This window comes from Apis dorsata, unplaced genomic scaffold (assembly GCF_000469605.1).
Source record: "Apis dorsata unplaced genomic scaffold, Apis dorsata 1.3 scaffold_93, whole genome shotgun sequence".
Taxonomy (NCBI): domain Eukaryota; kingdom Metazoa; phylum Arthropoda; class Insecta; order Hymenoptera; family Apidae; genus Apis; species Apis dorsata.
The window spans coordinates 28,209-45,833 of NW_006263391.1; the positions used below are offsets into that span (position 1 = coordinate 28,209).

Below are 17,625 nucleotides of genomic sequence, written 5' to 3' on the forward strand. Positions count from 1 at the left end.
GTGGCCGTGGAACGATCGCGTACCCATCTGATTAATGCCCGATACTAAAAGCGTTTCGTGCCTAAAGAGTAGGTTTTATAGCTTCCTGGATTTCTTGCCGCGTTTTACGGAAGTGCCACGTTCGAACAATAAAGCCCGCCATATGCATTCCACTACTCTTCTATCCGGTTGATACACCTGCACAGTGTACACTCTTTAATAACGCACGAGTTTTAATAAAATTCGTTGAGCGATACGTCGATATCCATTATCCAACTGACGTATCCATTGTATCATAAACATCTATCCGATACACTGTCTAAAATATATTATATAGTATAATATAATATATAACAATCTATAATATAAATTCATCGATTAATATTTATCCTAATATTTTTGCGAATGTTCGATACTACCATTGTACCCATTATTGTAATTAATAATTCGATTAAATTCATGTAATAGATCTGTAATATAACCTATATGAACACTGCGTCTAATAGAATACTTTTGTTTGCAGATGCGCCAACGGTTATATCGGGCAGAGATGCGAGTTTAAGGATTTAGATGGTTCCTATTTACGTAAGTATCCAATTCTTCATTCTCTCATTGTATTCCCGCACGCTCGCCGTCCGTATCGTTTTATTCCATTCTAGACCGTTTCTATATAGCGTGTATAGGCGGTGTCTATACAGCCATTAAATGTCGAGTGTGTATAACGCGCTCGGTTACAATGTGAATTCGAAACGAGCCTCCTCCTATCTCTCTTTCTCTCTCTACCCCCTCCTTTCTTCCTTTTAACGTCCATTTTCTTGAAACGTGTGCGCGAGTGGAGCGGTGAGCATAAGCGAAGGAGGCTGCTTGTTTGGTTAAGAAAGTGACAACAAGTTTTTTTTTTTCGTTACAGCCTCTCGGCAACGTGTAATGTTGGAGACGGCAAGCATCGCCGGCGGTGCCACGATAGCAGTATTCCTGGTCGTTATCATTTGCATAGCGGCTTACATCCACTGTAAGCGAAAGCAAAAGGAATTGCGGTCGAGGTGTGTAATCTCGAAAAATTATAAATTGTAAAACGATTTATCGAAATCACGAGATATAAACTCGAAAATATAATTGTGGGTTATAATTGTGGGTGAAAAGTGATTTGTTGTGTCATTTTCGCGCTCGAAGAAACTCGAATATTTCGTTTTTTTTTTTATTTTTTTTGTTTTGAACAGAAATTTGAAAAGAAGGATTTAATTTGACAAAATGTTAAACGTTTTAATTGGAATGTTAGCTCGACTAGAATCAGAAATTAACTAATGCTAGTTGAATGAAGTTAATTAGGTTAGAAAAAATAAATGGACAATGCTGAAATTGTGATCGATGTAATCGAATTTTTATCGTTTTCATTTAAGTGTGAATGATATTGTATAGTCGGACAAATGGACGGGATTTCACATTCGTTATTTCTATGCCAACAGTAACTGCGTCGACACGGTGGATGGTCCTGGCCGAGATCCGGAGTTGAGGCCGTTTAGCAACCGTAGCCGCTCCCTCATGATCTTCATGACCAAGAATCCCAATAGCTCGGTAAATTCACTTATATCGAATTTTAATAATGAAAAATCTGAAGAATCACTTTATTATTGTACACGCGCAAATGTACTTTGAACACGATTCCCTGATAATAATGGCCGTGTCACTCAAAGTACCCATAACCTCTAACTTTCTAATCTTTATTTATATAAAACAATCAATGTACATAAGTAAGGAGAAGACGATCCCTGTTAATCTGATGGTAATAAGATCTTTCTTTTCTGAAATTCTCTCTCACCTTCGCCATTGTAAATAAATTTTTAGAAAAGTCTGTGGGAAGCGGCACAGTGACCACAGATCTTTGTGCATCTGTACAAATTTTAAACCTTGTTAACCTTAAATATTATTATGTTATGACAAGTTAGGGAAGTAGAATTTATTGTTTCATAATAATGATAAATTTCTTGTATCCACAGGCGGCTATAGAGCAAACGAGAATGCCCGGATGGAACTGCCCGGAAGCGGAGTCAATGAGAATGGCGTCGATCAGCGAAGGGAAGCGTTCCAATCAATGATAAAGGATCCTGATAATCCCAGTCCACCTCGATGGTGGAGCGTGGTGGAGATCACCGAAACCGACGTCGTCGACGGAAGGGAAAAGAAATCGCTTTCTTCACCTTCAACCTCTGCTATCTGTCTCCGTCCATGGACTACGTTCTCGCGATTATTAGGCGAGCATTAGAGAGGAAATACAGGCAGAGAAAGGGAGGAAAAAATCCGTTGTGAACGCGACCAACCGACAACGACATTCTTCCGCTCCGCGAATTTTTTTCTTTCTTATTTACACGAGCCTTTGTCACGTCGACGTTTCATTTTCCCGCATGAATTTATCCGTTTCTGCCGAGAGAAGGAAAAGAAAAAGAAAAGGAGAGGAAGAGGAGAGAGAAAGAGAAGAAGAAGAAGAGGAAGAGGAAGAGGAAGAGGAGTCTCCTCCTCCTCCTCGTGTTCGTTCACAATTAGAGAAGGCTATATTAAAAAAAAAAAAAAAAAAGAAAAAAAAAGAAACGATCTCGTCGTACTCGCTGTATAAATCGATACGTGGATCGGGATCCTCGGGATCGATGATCAGGGGCAAGATAGATCTAGAAGAGCGTAGGATTAACTGAGAAAAAGAAGTACGTAGCTGGTAACTTTAAATAGCTGGACCTGAACAGCTGGAAGAACAAAGGACAAGAAAGTAGAAAAGAAGGGAAGCTTAAAAATAAAGCCTTCTAACTACTGAATAGGTGACTCTCTTAATAGAAAGGGGAAAAAAGAAAGAGGTGTGAAGAGGGAGGGAGAGAGAGAGAGAGAGAGTAAAGAAACATTTAGCGCGAACGTAAGAAGGAGAAGAAGGTATAAAATAATTTGTTCCTATCGGAGATACGAGATATATAGTTTAGAACAGACAATAATAACCGGAGAATAATTACGTAACGTTATATTAGTTGTCGGTTTAAGATAATAACGTATCGAGTTAAGTTTCGAACGAAAAATAATCCATTTTTTTCTAAGTAGAAACGTTGCCACGTTCTCGTAGAAACATTCTTCTTTTTTTCTTTTTCCTCGATCTTTCGACCGAGGAAACGCGCGGAAATAAGCTTTCCTCTCTGGCACTGGGAGGGGGAGGAGAGGGGAAGGAGTTTTTCACTTTTGCTTTTTACTATTTTTTTTTTTTTTTTTTTTTTTTTTTTTTTTTCTTTTCATTTTCTCCTTTTTTTCCCTCCCATGCCCTATTTTCTGTTTCGTCCGATTTCGTTCGTTTCTTTTTCACATTAGAACCCCTCGTATTTCGTACCAACCACGCCGAGATCGATCCGAGTTCCCAATTCAGCACACATACACATATATATATATATACAAGTTTCTCACAAAGTTAAATCTTTTCCATCGAAACATGGAAAATAGAACGAGTCACTTATATCGTATTTAACTTAATGCAAATTACGTTGAGCGTATATTCCTCGTCCAAGACGAGAGGAGATTAAAAAGATTCGTGACTTTTGTATCGTTCGTTTTTCGTTAGATGAAACGATATATGTATATATATATATATATATATCGAGCACAGCGACAATTCGATCCGCGTGATCAGGATAAGAAAAAAAAAACAAACTCGAAAATGTTTTTCTCACTGTAAAATGTTCGTTCAATACGTACGTAATTATTTATTTGAAAATCTAATTTAAGTATATATATATATACATACATGTATTATTTTCGTCCGCACAACTGTGTAACTTAATTTAAATTGGCGTGTGAAATAGATGGAAAAGGGACTCGAGGATGGTGTCTCTGCGCGGTGGCGTGTTCAGACCTAGCAAGAGAGGAGCTAAGCCTCGGTGTAACGTTAGAAAGAAAGAAGGATCGATCGAATCCTAATAATTGCACGAATCGAGATGGCGTGGATGGATATGGTGGATATCTTTGTATTCTTCGAACGAGACGAACAAAAAAAATCACGAAAGCGTCTCGATGCCACGTGAAACGTATCTCTGTTTCTTGCCTCTCCTCTTGTAAATAGTAAATTATCCTGGATAATATATATATGTATACATATATGTGTAGATGCATATATATATGTATATGTATATATGTACAAAGGCCAGCCGACTCGTCCCCGGTGTCAAATTTATTTAAAACGAGCGATTGGGCCATTGTAGCGGACAAACTACAATTATGACGACGCTAACCGGGTTTCCAATTCCTCCTCCGTGGTGACCATTGACGAATAAATATTTCATCGGGAGACGAGTCTGACGGAGATTCGCCGTTGTGGCGTTGCACGCCTCTTCGAGAAGAATATTACATACGAACGATATTATTACGAGGAAACTTTTCCTTCGTAACTCGAGAGGTATAGAGGAATCGAAAATGCCATCCGTAACGCCATCTCGAGAGATTCTGGGGGAAGCAACGATATTATCGATTGGGATGGTCGGTCCTGATATTCGATGCTTATTTGTACATTTGTAGATACACTGTGCCGTGGTGGTTGAGTGAACAAGCTTCCAAACGCTTTGAAGATAACGGAAGAAAGGTGAAATCTTCGTCCAATGTACTTCTTCTTCTTTTTTTTTTTTTTTTTTTTTTTTTTTTTTTTTTTTTTCTTTTCTTCTTCGTGTGTAAAAACGTGACGTAAACCGTAACGTGTGCCGCGCGAGATCGTGACCCGACAAAGCCTCCCGGTTTCTTTCGTCTCCCGCGTTTCTCTCTTTCGTTCCCGATCGAGGTTTTTCTATATCGAGGAAGGCAATCGAACGAACGGAGGAAACGAGAAAAGCGCTACGAAGAGAGTGTATAATCGATAATTACGAATACGTAGAATTTAGAGAAAAATAAAAAATAAATAAAAAAAAATAAAAAAAAAAAAGGCAGAATCCGAGACGGGAAACGCGTGAAGCTAGGTGGCCTAAAGTGTATTTTATTTTATTTTTATTATTATTATTATTATTATTAATAATTATTATTATTATTTTCTCACGGCTTACGAGGCCGTCCTCGTAATTCGTACGGTGTAATTTATTATAAATAGTCCTAATTAACGTGAAGAAATCGTAGCGTGAAAAAAAAGAAGGAAAAAAACTCTTAATTTAATTATCCCCCCAATCTTACTTCTCTCGTAACTTTGTACTTGGTTCCTAATTTATTCTTACATTTATTATTACTATTACTATTATTATTATTATTACTACAACTACTACTACTACTACTACTATTATTATTATTCTATGCCCCCCTTTAATTAATTGTCACGGTTATTATTACCATTAACTTGCTAATTTACGATTCATTAAGTTACGATCATTTAATTATTCTCCTTTTATTATTATCATCGGATCACGGATTAATCAGTTTATTCCTTAATCGCTATTCGCGTTATTATTTGGTTAACACGGTTATCTTTTAAGGACACGCACTTATTATTATTATTTATAAAAAAGAAAAAAAAAAGAAAACGAACGAACGAACGAACAAAAGAGGAAGAAAAAAGAAAAGAAAGAACGATATAGTATATATAAATATAAATATATATATATATTATATTTAAAATAAAAAAAAAAAAAAAAAAAAAAAAAAAAAAAGAAAACGAAGAAAAGCACGCAATTTCCGACGCGAGTTTACCTGTGAAAAAATCGCGCGAGATACGACGAAGAAGGTTCCTGCGTATTTGTTCTTCAATTTAGAGGAAGTCATTTTTTTTTTTTTTTTCTCTCTCTCTTTACAATCGACAGAGACAAATGCAATTTAATTCCGCGCGAAACGTGTAATAATTCGAAGAATGAAATTCGAGTAATTGCTTTTGAACGATCGTTAACTGTTCCTCTTTAATCAATTGCGATTTTGATCGTATCGAGACGACAACACGAGCTATTACTCGAACCTGCCTCCAATGAATTGGCCGATTGTCGAACAATGGGAAGGAATCTTCTTAAAATGTTACGTCGAGAAAAAATAGGTTCATAGGTAGATTACGAGTGTCTCAGCTTCTTACTAAAAACTAAAAATCACTCAGTCACGTCCGAGTGATTGCTCCGCGACAATCCGATCGTCTTCGTATTATTTTTTTTTCTCTTTTTTTTTTTTTTTTTCTATTAAATTTAATTCTCTTAATTTAAATGCAATCGATCGATCGAGGTTTTTTTTTTTCTTTGATTTTTTGATTTCTCTCAATTTTCGATCTTGTCAATAGAGGTTAAAAAATGAAGACGAAGGAAAGAAAACGAAAAAAAGGAGAGCGATGACTCGGGCCTGGTTACTTTATTAGCGACCGTTTAAGCGTAGACAGTGGTGGCATTTTAGTACATCAGACAGCGCCGTGGCCGTGTATCGCGAAGATCAAGACGAAGAGTGGGAAAAAGGGAGGGAGGGAGGGAGGGAGAGTGGGAAGGGTGGGGGGAAGGAAGGAAAAAAGCAGACGCGAGAAGGATACGTTGTATTCGGTCGAGAGGGGAAAAAAAAAAGAAAACAAAAGAAAAAGAGAAAGAGAAAAAGAGAAAGAAAAACATCTCGGAAGAAATTTCCATTTTCCGTTTCGGGTCATCAACGGCCCCGAGGTCTCGTCCTAGAAGAGAGATCCTCCCAGGAGTTAGTTTGAGATTTTCATTGGCCGGGTCGATCGGAATCGATCTCGAGTAACACTGGAATCGCGAAATTCTCAGTGGGGAGGACGATTGTTCCGATCGACAATTTGGCTGTCTCTTCGCTTCTTGGCCGCCGTAACCCGTTCAACAATTCTCTTCTTACCTTTGTTATTTTTTTTCTCTTGTTTGCGCTTGTCTCGCTTTTCTTCTTAATTTTCTGTTTTTCCTTTCTTTTTTTCTTTCCGTTTTTTTTTTTTTTCCCTAGTTTCTTCTTTTTGTTTTAATTTCCGGACGGAAATCTTCGCGCTCCGAGGACAGCGCGAAAGATCTCCAAGTGAAATTCGATTTCATTATTAATTCCTTTTTTTTTTTTTTTTTTTCGTGAATTGCGTGCGCTTTTTTATATGACGGCGGATGGTAGGTACCCCGTCCGACATACCAAATCCGTACTTTCTGTCGCGATATAATGCTGTTCGTTGTAAATGTACCAAAGACAATGTCGATTAACTGACAAAATAAAGGTAGTTTATTTATAAAGATGAATAGGAGGAAAGAGAATAGAGAGATAGAGAGGGGAAGGGAGAAAGGGAGAAAAATTGGCAGGAGATAAGGTATGGCCCGTACGCGGAAACGCGTGTGCGTGTGTCCTCTTTATAAAAAAGAAGGAAAAAAAAAAAAAATTTCGAACGATGAGAATGATGAACGAAATGATATAAAGGGGATTAGTACATGAGAGTTGTCTATCCAAAGGAAAAAAATAAAAAATAAAAAATAAAAAAAATAAAAATGTTGCTAAAGTGTCATTTAGCTAGAAAGATTGATCACTTGATCCGCAATGTTGCATCGAAACATTGTTATTATTTTTGTAAAGAAACCATGTACATGTATTATCTTAGCGTGTTCTGCGTATGGAAGCTTACGATATGTTGATTATTACTATTATTATTATTATTATTATTATTATTATTATTGCTATTATTTCTATTATTATTATTATTTCTATTATTATTATTGCTATTATTATCTATTTTTATTATTATCTATTATTATTATGATTATTATTATATTGAAAGAGGAATAAAAACTTGTAATCTTGTTTCCCGAAATGGTTAAATAGTATAAATTAAGCGAAATCATAAGTATGTTCATGTTGCTCTTATCATCCTTTTTGAATACTTTCCCGCCATTCTTGATCTTTGTCCCATAGGCTGCGCCACTGTTCTCCGCGTTCCTTTCCCTTACGATTAGATGACAATACGTGAGGAAAATAAGTATCTAAATATAGTTTTATAAAACTTTAAAACATTTATTATATATTAAAGGATATAAATAAAAAAGAATTGAAAGAAAAAAAAAGAGACGTTAAAATATAACATAGTTGAAAGTTTCATCGAAGAAAACATAATATATATTTAAAGATTATTTTTGAAATTTAACTGCATATTACTTCCGGTACCGTAGATTCGATTGCTACGAATTAGTAATTTGTGCACGTCAAAAAGTATATTTAAATTCGTGTTTAAATTAGTATATTAATGATAAATTATTCAAAAAAATTGATTAATCTTAAGTGACACTATGCAATTTTCGAATTTAAAGAGTTTTCGTGGAAAGTAAGTAGTTTAATGTTGATCGCATTCTTCCAATGCAATATATTTAAATGATGAAAATTAGCTATCATCGTACGAGTTAAAATAACAAAAATTTATATTTGAATTCATTTAAAATTGATGAAATAAATCTTTTAAAAAGTTTAAAATTTCATCAAAGAAATAATTGTGGATAAGAAATCTATAAGCTATATAAATCATTACTTAATATACATAAATAAATTCTAAATTGATATGTTTGATAATCTGTTATTTTATAAATATTCGAATTAAATATTTAATATTTCATTTCATTTTATTTTTTATTTATTAACATTTATTTATTAATTTTATTTTATTTATTACATCTTCTTTGTTTAAAAAATACGATATTATATTAATGTTATATAAATTAAATTTATTCTATTTAAAATTTTTATTTAAAGGATGTAAGGAAACTATTATTCAAAAGATAAAACATAGAAAATCAATCTTTTATTTTATGATATAACAAAACGATCTTTTCTTTTTGTTTCTAATTTTTTTTTTTTGAAGAATTCAAAATAAAAACATTTACATAAAAGCTTAAATATAGATGAAACGCTTCACAAGTGATATTGCGGAAATGCTTATTTCACTTATTATGAAATTACTTCTTTGGTTTATCAAAATTATCTTATTAATTTGAGCCTAATGCTCTTCTATTTAACATTTGTAATATATACATACATAATACAATAATGTTTTAATTTAAAAAAAATTACGCATATGGTGTACTGTACATTTTAGAAAATAAAAAGGAAGGAACTACATATTAAAATTAAAGTCAGTTTGTTATGATAAAATTTAAATTAAATAAATAGAAATAACAAGAAAAAGATTGTTTTTGCATTATTTTTAGATTGATGTAAAAAAAAAAATTAAAAAAAAATAGGAGAAAATTAATGATTATTGCCACGATTAATGTAATTAAGTTTTGATTAACGAACAAAAATCCAAAGATATTCAAAATTAACATAATATAAATATTAAAGGAAAATTTTTAACATATTGAAAAATAACAAAAAAAAAAAAACAAAATTTTAATTAATATAAACTATCTTACAATGAATATCACACGATTTCCATTATTCATTAAAAAACTATACTTTAAATTTTACTCATTTTCTAAGAATTCATTAATAATTTGTTTTTTTTTAAATAAGATTTCCAGAAGTCTATATCACGCATATTAAATAATCCTTTGATCTGTTCTATCGTTCGATCATGCAATGGTACAAATGAATTCCATTTTAAGATATTCCGCGTCACTTCTTCAAATTTATGTCTCACCAAGCTTAATAATGCCGATACAACCCCTTCTTTTTGGTCATCCGATCCTAATTAAATAAATAACAATTTAATATTATATTTTAAACATAAATAAAATAGATAATAAAAATATACCTTCACCAGAATTAATTAAATCACACAACTGTTCTATAATTTCACCAACTGAATTATCTTTATCTTCTATTGGAAATACACGCATGAGATTGCCTGTAATTATAAATTTTATAATAAAAATTATAATTTAAATATTGAATTACAATTAATTAAATTAATAAAATTGTTAAATTTGATATAGAATACTTACCTAGTAAACAAAATGCTCGATAAGTACTAGGAAATTTATTATTAATTATCATTGATAACAATGCACCTTTAATAATATGCTTGTACGTCCATGCAGTTCCTTCTCTTTTTGCAAGGAGTATAATTGCGGTTTCTACTTCACCATAACACTTTTCTACAAATCAAGTAGTTATTTAAATGATAAATTAAAAATATTGTAATTGTTACTCACTTTGAAATGCCGTTAGAAGTTCTTTGAGTAAATCTTGAGATAACGTCATTTGATATTTATAAAATACTGATACCAAGTTTTTTAAGGCATTGAGTTTAGGAAAATCTTTACCTTGTTGTATCAAGATTAGATGTGCCATACATTTTGGCAATAATTCTAATAACAGATTAAAATATCGTATAAAAAATTTAATTCTAAAATTATTTAGAAAGTTATACGCACCAGTATTTACGTCGTTATTCTGTCGAAATACTTCTGGCCAACAAGTGAATACCGTATATAAAATAATTATCGCATTAAGTCCCAAACAATACAAAGCATCGCAACAAAATATTCTTATTTTTTCTCGATCTTTTTTAATTCGCGCTAAAATTGTATACATTCTAGCAAGAGATTCTACAGCATATCTCTAAACATAAAATTAATTATATAAATTAAAAATAATTATATAAAATTAATTAATTATGTTCTCTAATTTTATATAATTTTAAAGTAATAGAGAAAAAGTTAAACCTCTATTGATTGATTAAGTCTGAAAAGTTTATATTCTATTCCAGCCTGAACAAATGGAAATGCCATGCATTTTGACTTTTCTAAATCAACTAATAATGCTGAGATCCTTTGTTGTGATTTTGACATTAATGGTGCAGGTGGTGTATGGTTTTTATCTAAATTTATATTACATTCTTGTTCTATACTTAGGAAATCTATAATTCCTCTGAAATCACATTATATATATGTTATATATTGTTAATTATTCATGTTAAAAATTGATTGTTAATATGATATAATACTAACTTTGCTATAATACGATCGCTACAAGTAGATTTCAATTTTTCAATTACGTCCCAATGTATGGAATTATTCCAATCACTATCTATAAGCCTTTGCAATTGTTTCCTCACGAATTTATCTAAAATAAATAAAACATATTTTCGATGATTTTATACTTTTTTTTAATGATTAGTTAATGGAAATAATTAATGGAAAATTAGTTAATGGAATAATTTTACCTGTTATTAAAAAAACATGTACAAGTTTTTTATAATCATTTTTACTCTTCTTATTTTTACATTTATTTTCATTAATATATTCTTTCAAATGTGTAAGTGGGCCATGTATTTTCACTTTATGTTCTATACTAAAATCTTCTTCCTTTTCAAGGACATTATTAGATATTTCTTTAGTTTTTAAATTTTCATTTACATAATTTATTTCTAAAATATCAGTGGAAGACTTATTATTAGAATTTAATAATTCTTTTTCATTCATATTATCCATTTTGTTAATTTCTTTTATATTTAAAGAATTATTTTCATATTTATGTTCATTATATTTACTTGATTCAGTCTTTATCTCATTCGGTTCAATTGTTTCTTTCAAATTGTAGTCAATATTATTAAATACAGTATCAGATTGATCACAATTATTCATATCTGTTTTGAATGAATTCTTATTATCTATATTACTTAATGAATTTTTAACATCAGAAATTACTATTGCGTGAGCAGGTATAGAACTATCTTCTGTATTTTGTATATTTTTAGAATGTATACTTGAAATTATTATTTGAGATTCTTCTATCTTATTGCTATCAATTTCTTGTAATTCATTATTATCTTCCTTTACTTTATTTGAATTAGTAATGTTTGCTATATCTTTTATTAATTGTTTTTTAAAGTGTAAAGTATCATTTAGTTTTTCATGTTCAATTTTAGGTATGTGTGCAATACGAGACTTCTTTTTAGGTATATAATCATCTTCTTTAATTATCTCGATATTAGAATCTTTTTTTTGAGATATATTAGAATTTTCATAATTATCCAAATCTCGATGTTCTGACGTCAACAATTGACATGGATTCGTGACTTTATTGCGCTTCTTTAAATTTCTTAATTTTTTCAACAATTTTTGACGATTACTGATTTTTTTTATTTCACGAAAATTATTTATTTTTTTTTTCCTCGCTAATTGTGTCAGAGAATCAGAATTATTTATTTCAATTTGAGTCACAAATTCTTCACATTGCGATGTTTTTGATATATTTGTATGTTCAATTTTTTGAATATTTTTATCGAATTGTGACGAGATATTTAAAGTATTAGTTTTTTCAATTGGTTCGATAAATTTTACTATATGCGATACTGTTTTTACTGGCGATTCATTTATAAGTTTAATATTTCCAATAGAATCTGATGCATTTTCTGTGGAAGATTTAATTTCTGTCAGATTTTTCTGTTCTATTAATTCCGAATATATTTCAGTATCTGTTTCAAGTTGTATTAATTTACTAGATTCAATAGAATCCGATAATATTCCTGAATCGGTTTCACCTCCTACTGATTTGCTACATTCAACTGTATTTTGTACTATTTGAACTTCATTTATATTTGTATTATTAGAATTCGATAATGAACTAGAACTTTCTATATGCGATATGCTTTCACATTCCGAATTAATATTTGTTTTACTATTGATAGAGTTAAATTCACCAAAGTCTGCATCAGATTCACTGTTTGATTTTTCTAAATCTTCAGTTCTATTTAACGAATTGTCCGATTTATTAAAAAGTGAAGAATATCGATATTTACATTTTTTAGATTTTTTCCGAACGGGACTTTGTTCAATTTTTTTTCCAATTGATTCAACTTTCCAAGAATTGGTAGATGTACTTCGCAATCTTTTATGTTTTAATTGAGATAATTTGTATTTTTTCAATGTCTTGTGCATATCAATGTTTTTTCTTTTCTTATTTTCAGAAAAATCAATCATTTTCTTCCATAATTCAATGAAATTGAATTGCATGGAATTATTTATATCATACATGGATAGAGTATTTGGATAATGATTATGGCAACAATTATTACTCTGATCAGATTTTTTTTTATTCAATTTTCTTTTTACTTTCTTTTCTAATATATCAATCCTCTTTTGTAATGAGGAAATAATCGCCAAAGAAGATTCTGTTGTTATAATATTTGCACAAGAAGTATTATTATTAGTTGTATTTGAATTTGTTAATGATAAAGAATTAATTGATTTCGATTCAATATAATGAGCACTTTGATTTATTAAATTCGACGTCGGAGAAAAAGTATTGCAATAATCTGTGTGATTTAATGAAATTGTATGAGGACGTAATAGATTTGTAGAATTAAAATTTATATGACTATTCTGATTTTGCAAATGTGAAGAAGAAGTATCTGACAATATTGGTAAATTTTCTGTTTTACATTGTTCATTATTTACATCTAAAAGTATATAAATATAAAATTATTATAAATCCATCATTACATATTAAATAATTTAATATCTTACCTATTGATATTTCTATAGGAGATATAGATCTTTTTGGTGGAGATGAGATTTTTTCAATCAATTTTGGACATGAATCACTCATAATTTTACATATTTTCTCAAGAGGAGGCGGTTCTAATAGAATTTCACAATTGCTACAAAATATAGGATATAAATCACTTTTGACATTATAAAATTCGTCAGTTAATACAGATTTTTCAGTAACTTCTGGTTTTTGTATTATTGTATCTTTAGTCAATGTTGTATTGATTCCAATATCTTTTAATTTTGTTTCTATAACAAGAAATCAGATTACATCATTTAAAAATATTATTAATATTATCATTAATCATATTAATTATTAAATTTTTAATTTTATTTAACTTACTATTTTCACATTCTGTAGATAATTTCTTTTCTATTTTTTTCATTTTCATATCATATGATTTTTTAACAGTTTTTAATTCTTGTTCCAATTCTTTGATTCTTACTACAAAAAAAAATGAATTTTTTTTTTTTTTTTCTAAAAAAATATTTAAATCTGCATTATAATACATACCTTGAAGTGAAGATTTTTCTAAGTCATATTGCATTATTTTGTCATTCTGATTATCTTCTATATCTTTTATTTTACAGATTAATTGTTGTATGTATTGTTGATCAGCTGATGTTTTTATATTATGATCATTTACTTGTGTACTTAAAGTTTCAATGTTTTTTTTATATTCCGTATTTTGCTATAAATTAAATATTAATGATTCTAAGTAATAAGAACATTATCCAGAAAAAAAACATTTTATAAATATATATATATATCTTTTTACTTACAAGTTCTAATTTAATAACTTTTGCTAAACTAGAATTATAGTTACATGTTACTTCTTTTGTTTGTTTATTTAATGTATCTACCTCTTGCTTTAATCTATCACATTCTTTTAACTTATCATTATATCTTTTAATTAATTCACTAAAAATAAATAAATTAATTAAAAAGATAATTGAAATAAATATTGCATATGAAAGAAAAATTTAAAATGAATATGTTAAATAACTTACTGAGTTCCAGATATTCTTTTTTTTAACAACAAATACGACTGTGTTAATTTGTCTAAATCAGATATGCTTTCCTGCAATAAAATAAATATTTATGACTAAAACCTAAAAGATTTAGGAATAGAATAATAACAAATAAAAAATCTCTTTGAAAAATATTTAATTTATAGTTTAGAATTAATTTATAATTAAAATATAAATTTGCATATATAAAATGCAATGTTAAATTTTCAATTTATATTAAATTTTTCTTAAATAAAACATAATATTAAATTTATAGGTCTATATATAACCTTAAACTAACCTAAATACTTAGTATTATTAAATGTTAATTAAAAGAAAAAATTTTTAAGAATAAAATACTCACTTTGGCAGTTTCATTTACTTTTAAATCTGGAAGATTATTATCCATGTTAACTAAAATGACAGTCAGTATTGTTTTAGATTTTTTTATATTTTTGAACGCCGATCAAAAACACGTTTATCCGGCACTCGTTTTAATGTTTACAGTAACGGTTAGAATTCCTAGATTCACTATAAAAATGATATTACAGATAAAATATAGAATAGACCTAACTTTAAATAACATTTTTATATCATGTTTTGAAATATTTATATATATAAAAAATTAAAATATTTAATATATTTTTTATGATTTAAAAATTTATAATTATCATAGATAAAGAGAGAATATTGGACTATAATTAATCTCAAATTATTTTTGAAAATTTGAATTTTAATTTAAATTTTTAAAAGTTAAATTTTGCGTAGAAGTTTTAGAATTCATAATTTTTTATTTTATATGACAATTAGTTTAATCTGCTCACCGTTAGATGACACCACAATGTACTTTCTGAAAAATTTTCTGAATAAGTCAATTAAATTATTAAAGAAAATATTTAGATTAGATATAATTAATCTTAAATTTTTTAACTCAAAGTTTTTAAAAATCTAAGCTTTAATTTAAATTTTGTTATTTTTATGGATTAATTAATTCCATTTATTCACCATTAGATGTCTATAATATTTCTGTGTCTGTGTTTTATACAATTTTCGAAAACTATTGTAATTATCAAATGAAAAAAATATTAAATCATTATTTTAAATATATAAAATAATAAATAATATATACATAATATACATATAAAATTTATATATGTAAAAAAACAGATTCGGTTTATAGTTTTAATAATCAAAAATCAAATTTTATAATTTAATAACCAATCATGGGAAGTGAAGGAATAGAAATGGATCAAACTTTGGCACAAAGACTTTTTTTTGAAGGTGCTACGTTAATTACATTGAATGTACCCAGTGGCACAGAATTTGGAATAGATTTAAAATCGTGGAACACAGCAGATAAATTTAAAGGTATTAAAATGATTCCACCAGGCTTTCATTATATCCATTATAGGTAAGTTTGTATAGTTTTTTTGTTATTTTTCTTTTTCCTAGTATTTATACATCATATTCATACATTTATTTTTAAAGTGCTATAGATGAATTTGGAGAAGCAAAACCAAAAGTTGGTTTTTTTCATACATTTAAGAAATCTGAATTTTTAGTTAAACATTGGGATACAACAGAAGAAGATTTGAGTTCAGAAAGTATGATAATAATATTTAATATAATGAGCATTAAAAAGCATGAAAAAAAATAAGATTTTTTTACTAATAAAATTTTATTTTTTATTTAAAGTTGTAGAACAAGAGACAGTTGAAAGATTGAAGAAGAATTTGAAAGATTTGGATAAATTTCTAGGATGTTATCCTTATGATATATGGAAACAGTGGAAAGATTTAACAAATCATATTACTCCTTCTCTTGTCGAACGTTGCTCACCTATATGTGGGTATGTTAATTTCATAAGTTAATTATAAATATTAATTGTTAATATTATTATACTTATTTTTTTTGTTAATAAATTTTGTATTTTAGCTTTGTAAGATCAGCTTTAGAATTAGAATATTGTTCTGATGCTACAAGACCAAGAGGTGGAGAATCAAAACCAAAAAAAAGAAGGAGTGGAATTACTGTAGAAGAAAAAGAAGATGAACTTCTTCCTGATATGAAACCTAAACCTGGTACAGAACTTCGACTTTCTAAAATACCTAACAAACAATATCCAGATGGAGCATCACCAACTGAAATTACAAAATATTCTTTGGATTCAAGTTATGTATTGGATATTATTCTTAATGATTTAACACTGTAAGCAACTGGTTAAATATTTGATTAGATATTTATATTCTATTATATTTAATAATATCTTTCTAGTCCTATAGAGTTAATTGGTGAAATGCAATTGACATTTGTCTGCTTTCTTGTTGGACAAAGTCTTGATGCCTTTGAACATTGGAAAAAACTTGTCTCTCTCATTTGTGGTGCTGATTGTGCAATTTCGCAACGTCGTGCTATTTATGTTGAATTTATGAAAGCAATAGAGATTCAATTAATGCATGTACCTGAAGATATACTTTGTGATATTGTAGCTAATAATAATTTTATTTATCATAATTTACATAAACTATTTGCGAATATTGAAATCAATTCTGAATTAGATGGACGTCTGAAATCTTATACAAAAAGATTTAGCGAACGATTATCAACAAAATTCTTATGGGATTTTTCTAATTTGCAAGAAGAAACTGAAGATGATGCACCTGTCGTTGTTTTATTAGAATAAGTTTGTATATATAATAATTGTAACTTGTATAAAAATACTGTTTGATATAAAAGTAATATATTTATTCTTATATATACATATTTAATAATTTTTATATTAATAATTTTATATGCATATTATGCAAATATTAATAATTTTTATATGCATATGGAATTTTATTTGAATAAGGATTAGTAAATAAAACATTTTATAGATTTTATAATAATAAAATCAATTTTATTTTAAAATTATATTACATTAAATACAATATTTTATAATGAATTGATTAAAAATATTTTATTAAATATTTGATATTTCATGTCAACTGCTTCATATTCTTCATAAATTAGATTCGCTAAAAAATAAGATTAAATAGATATAATTTATAATTTTTAATAGAAAATTAATATAAAATTTGAAAAAAAATATTATCATGTTATTGAATTTGTAATGTAATTTAAATATTTACCGGATGAGGTGGTCTTGGTTGTGGAATATATACTGGACGATTATTGCCGGGTTCAGCTTTACGACGAAGACGCTATAGATAAA

The 17,625-nt window shown here is 28.7% G+C and overlaps 4 protein-coding genes and 1 long non-coding RNA gene across 5 annotated transcripts in view; 2 read left to right on the top strand and 3 right to left on the bottom strand.

Moving 5' to 3' along the window:
* The window catches only part of LOC102677289, a gene marked incomplete at its 5' end in the record, with an annotated part of 10,905 nt that extends 7,518 nt beyond the window's left edge, over positions 1-3,387 (top strand). The window contains 5 exons of the mRNA XM_006611834.2: positions 503-564; positions 890-1,022; positions 1,446-1,554; positions 1,977-2,275; positions 2,323-3,387. Coding sequence (XP_006611897.2) covers positions 503-564; positions 890-1,022; positions 1,446-1,554; positions 1,977-2,075 — 403 coding nt within the window. The remainder of the gene's footprint in view (positions 1-502; positions 565-889; positions 1,023-1,445; positions 1,555-1,976; positions 2,276-2,322) is intronic.
* Positions 3,388-5,605: 2,218 nt separating this feature from the next.
* Positions 5,606-7,594, bottom strand: LOC116185080. Its single transcript, XR_004149833.1, has 2 exons — positions 7,561-7,594; positions 5,606-6,113 (listed from the first exon to the last, which is right to left on the bottom strand). It is a non-coding gene; the product is annotated as an uncharacterized LOC116185080 (long non-coding RNA).
* A 1,683-nt stretch (positions 7,595-9,277) lies between these two features.
* On the bottom strand, positions 9,278-15,008 carry LOC102677426 (uncharacterized protein PF11_0213-like). Its single transcript, XM_031508654.1, has 14 exons — positions 14,776-15,008; positions 14,412-14,482; positions 14,184-14,322; positions 13,915-14,092; positions 13,744-13,845; positions 13,384-13,649; positions 11,072-13,328; positions 10,857-10,971; positions 10,572-10,776; positions 10,281-10,467; positions 10,059-10,214; positions 9,849-10,001; positions 9,659-9,751; positions 9,278-9,591 (listed from the first exon to the last, which is right to left on the bottom strand). Exons 1-14 carry the CDS (start codon positions 14,818-14,820, stop codon positions 9,380-9,382), a joined length of 4,179 nt encoding a protein of 1,392 aa, XP_031364514.1. The 5' UTR covers positions 14,821-15,008; the 3' UTR covers positions 9,278-9,379.
* A 426-nt stretch (positions 15,009-15,434) lies between these two features.
* On the top strand, positions 15,435-17,150 carry LOC102677655 (protein AAR2 homolog). The gene is made up of 5 exons (XM_006611837.2): positions 15,435-15,822; positions 15,900-16,015; positions 16,107-16,260; positions 16,347-16,619; positions 16,686-17,150. Exons 1-5 carry the CDS (start codon positions 15,635-15,637, stop codon positions 17,092-17,094), a joined length of 1,140 nt encoding a protein of 379 aa, XP_006611900.1. The 5' UTR covers positions 15,435-15,634; the 3' UTR covers positions 17,095-17,150.
* Positions 17,151-17,287: 137 nt separating this feature from the next.
* Positions 17,288-17,625, bottom strand: part of LOC102678490 (apidaecins type 22-like) — a 1,602-nt gene continuing 1,264 nt past the window's right edge. The window contains exons 6-7 of the mRNA XM_006611844.1: positions 17,543-17,614; positions 17,288-17,428 (exon numbers count right to left, since the gene is read on the bottom strand). Coding sequence (XP_006611907.1) covers positions 17,420-17,428; positions 17,543-17,614 — 81 coding nt within the window. The 3' untranslated portion in view covers positions 17,288-17,419. The remainder of the gene's footprint in view (positions 17,429-17,542; positions 17,615-17,625) is intronic.

Excerpts from the sequence above, each read along its gene's own strand:
- LOC102677426 (XM_031508654.1), bottom strand. The coding sequence starts at position 14,820 with ATGGATAATAATCTTCCAGATTTAAAAGTAAATGAAACTGCCAAA. Across the intron at positions 10,777-10,856 it reads AGCGATCGTATTATAGCAAA|AGGAATTATAGATTTCCTAA; the intron begins GTTAGTATTATA and ends ATGTGATTTCAG. Across the intron at positions 10,002-10,058 it reads ACTTCTAACGGCATTTCAAA|AAAAGTGTTATGGTGAAGTA; the intron begins GTGAGTAACAAT and ends CTTGATTTGTAG.
- LOC102677655 (XM_006611837.2), top strand. The coding sequence starts at position 15,635 with ATGGGAAGTGAAGGAATAGAAATGGATCAAACTTTGGCACAAAGACTT. Across the intron at positions 16,016-16,106 it reads AGAAGATTTGAGTTCAGAAA|TTGTAGAACAAGAGACAGTT; the intron begins GTATGATAATAA and ends TTTTATTTAAAG. Across the intron at positions 16,620-16,685 it reads ATTCTTAATGATTTAACACT|TCCTATAGAGTTAATTGGTG; the intron begins GTAAGCAACTGG and ends ATATCTTTCTAG.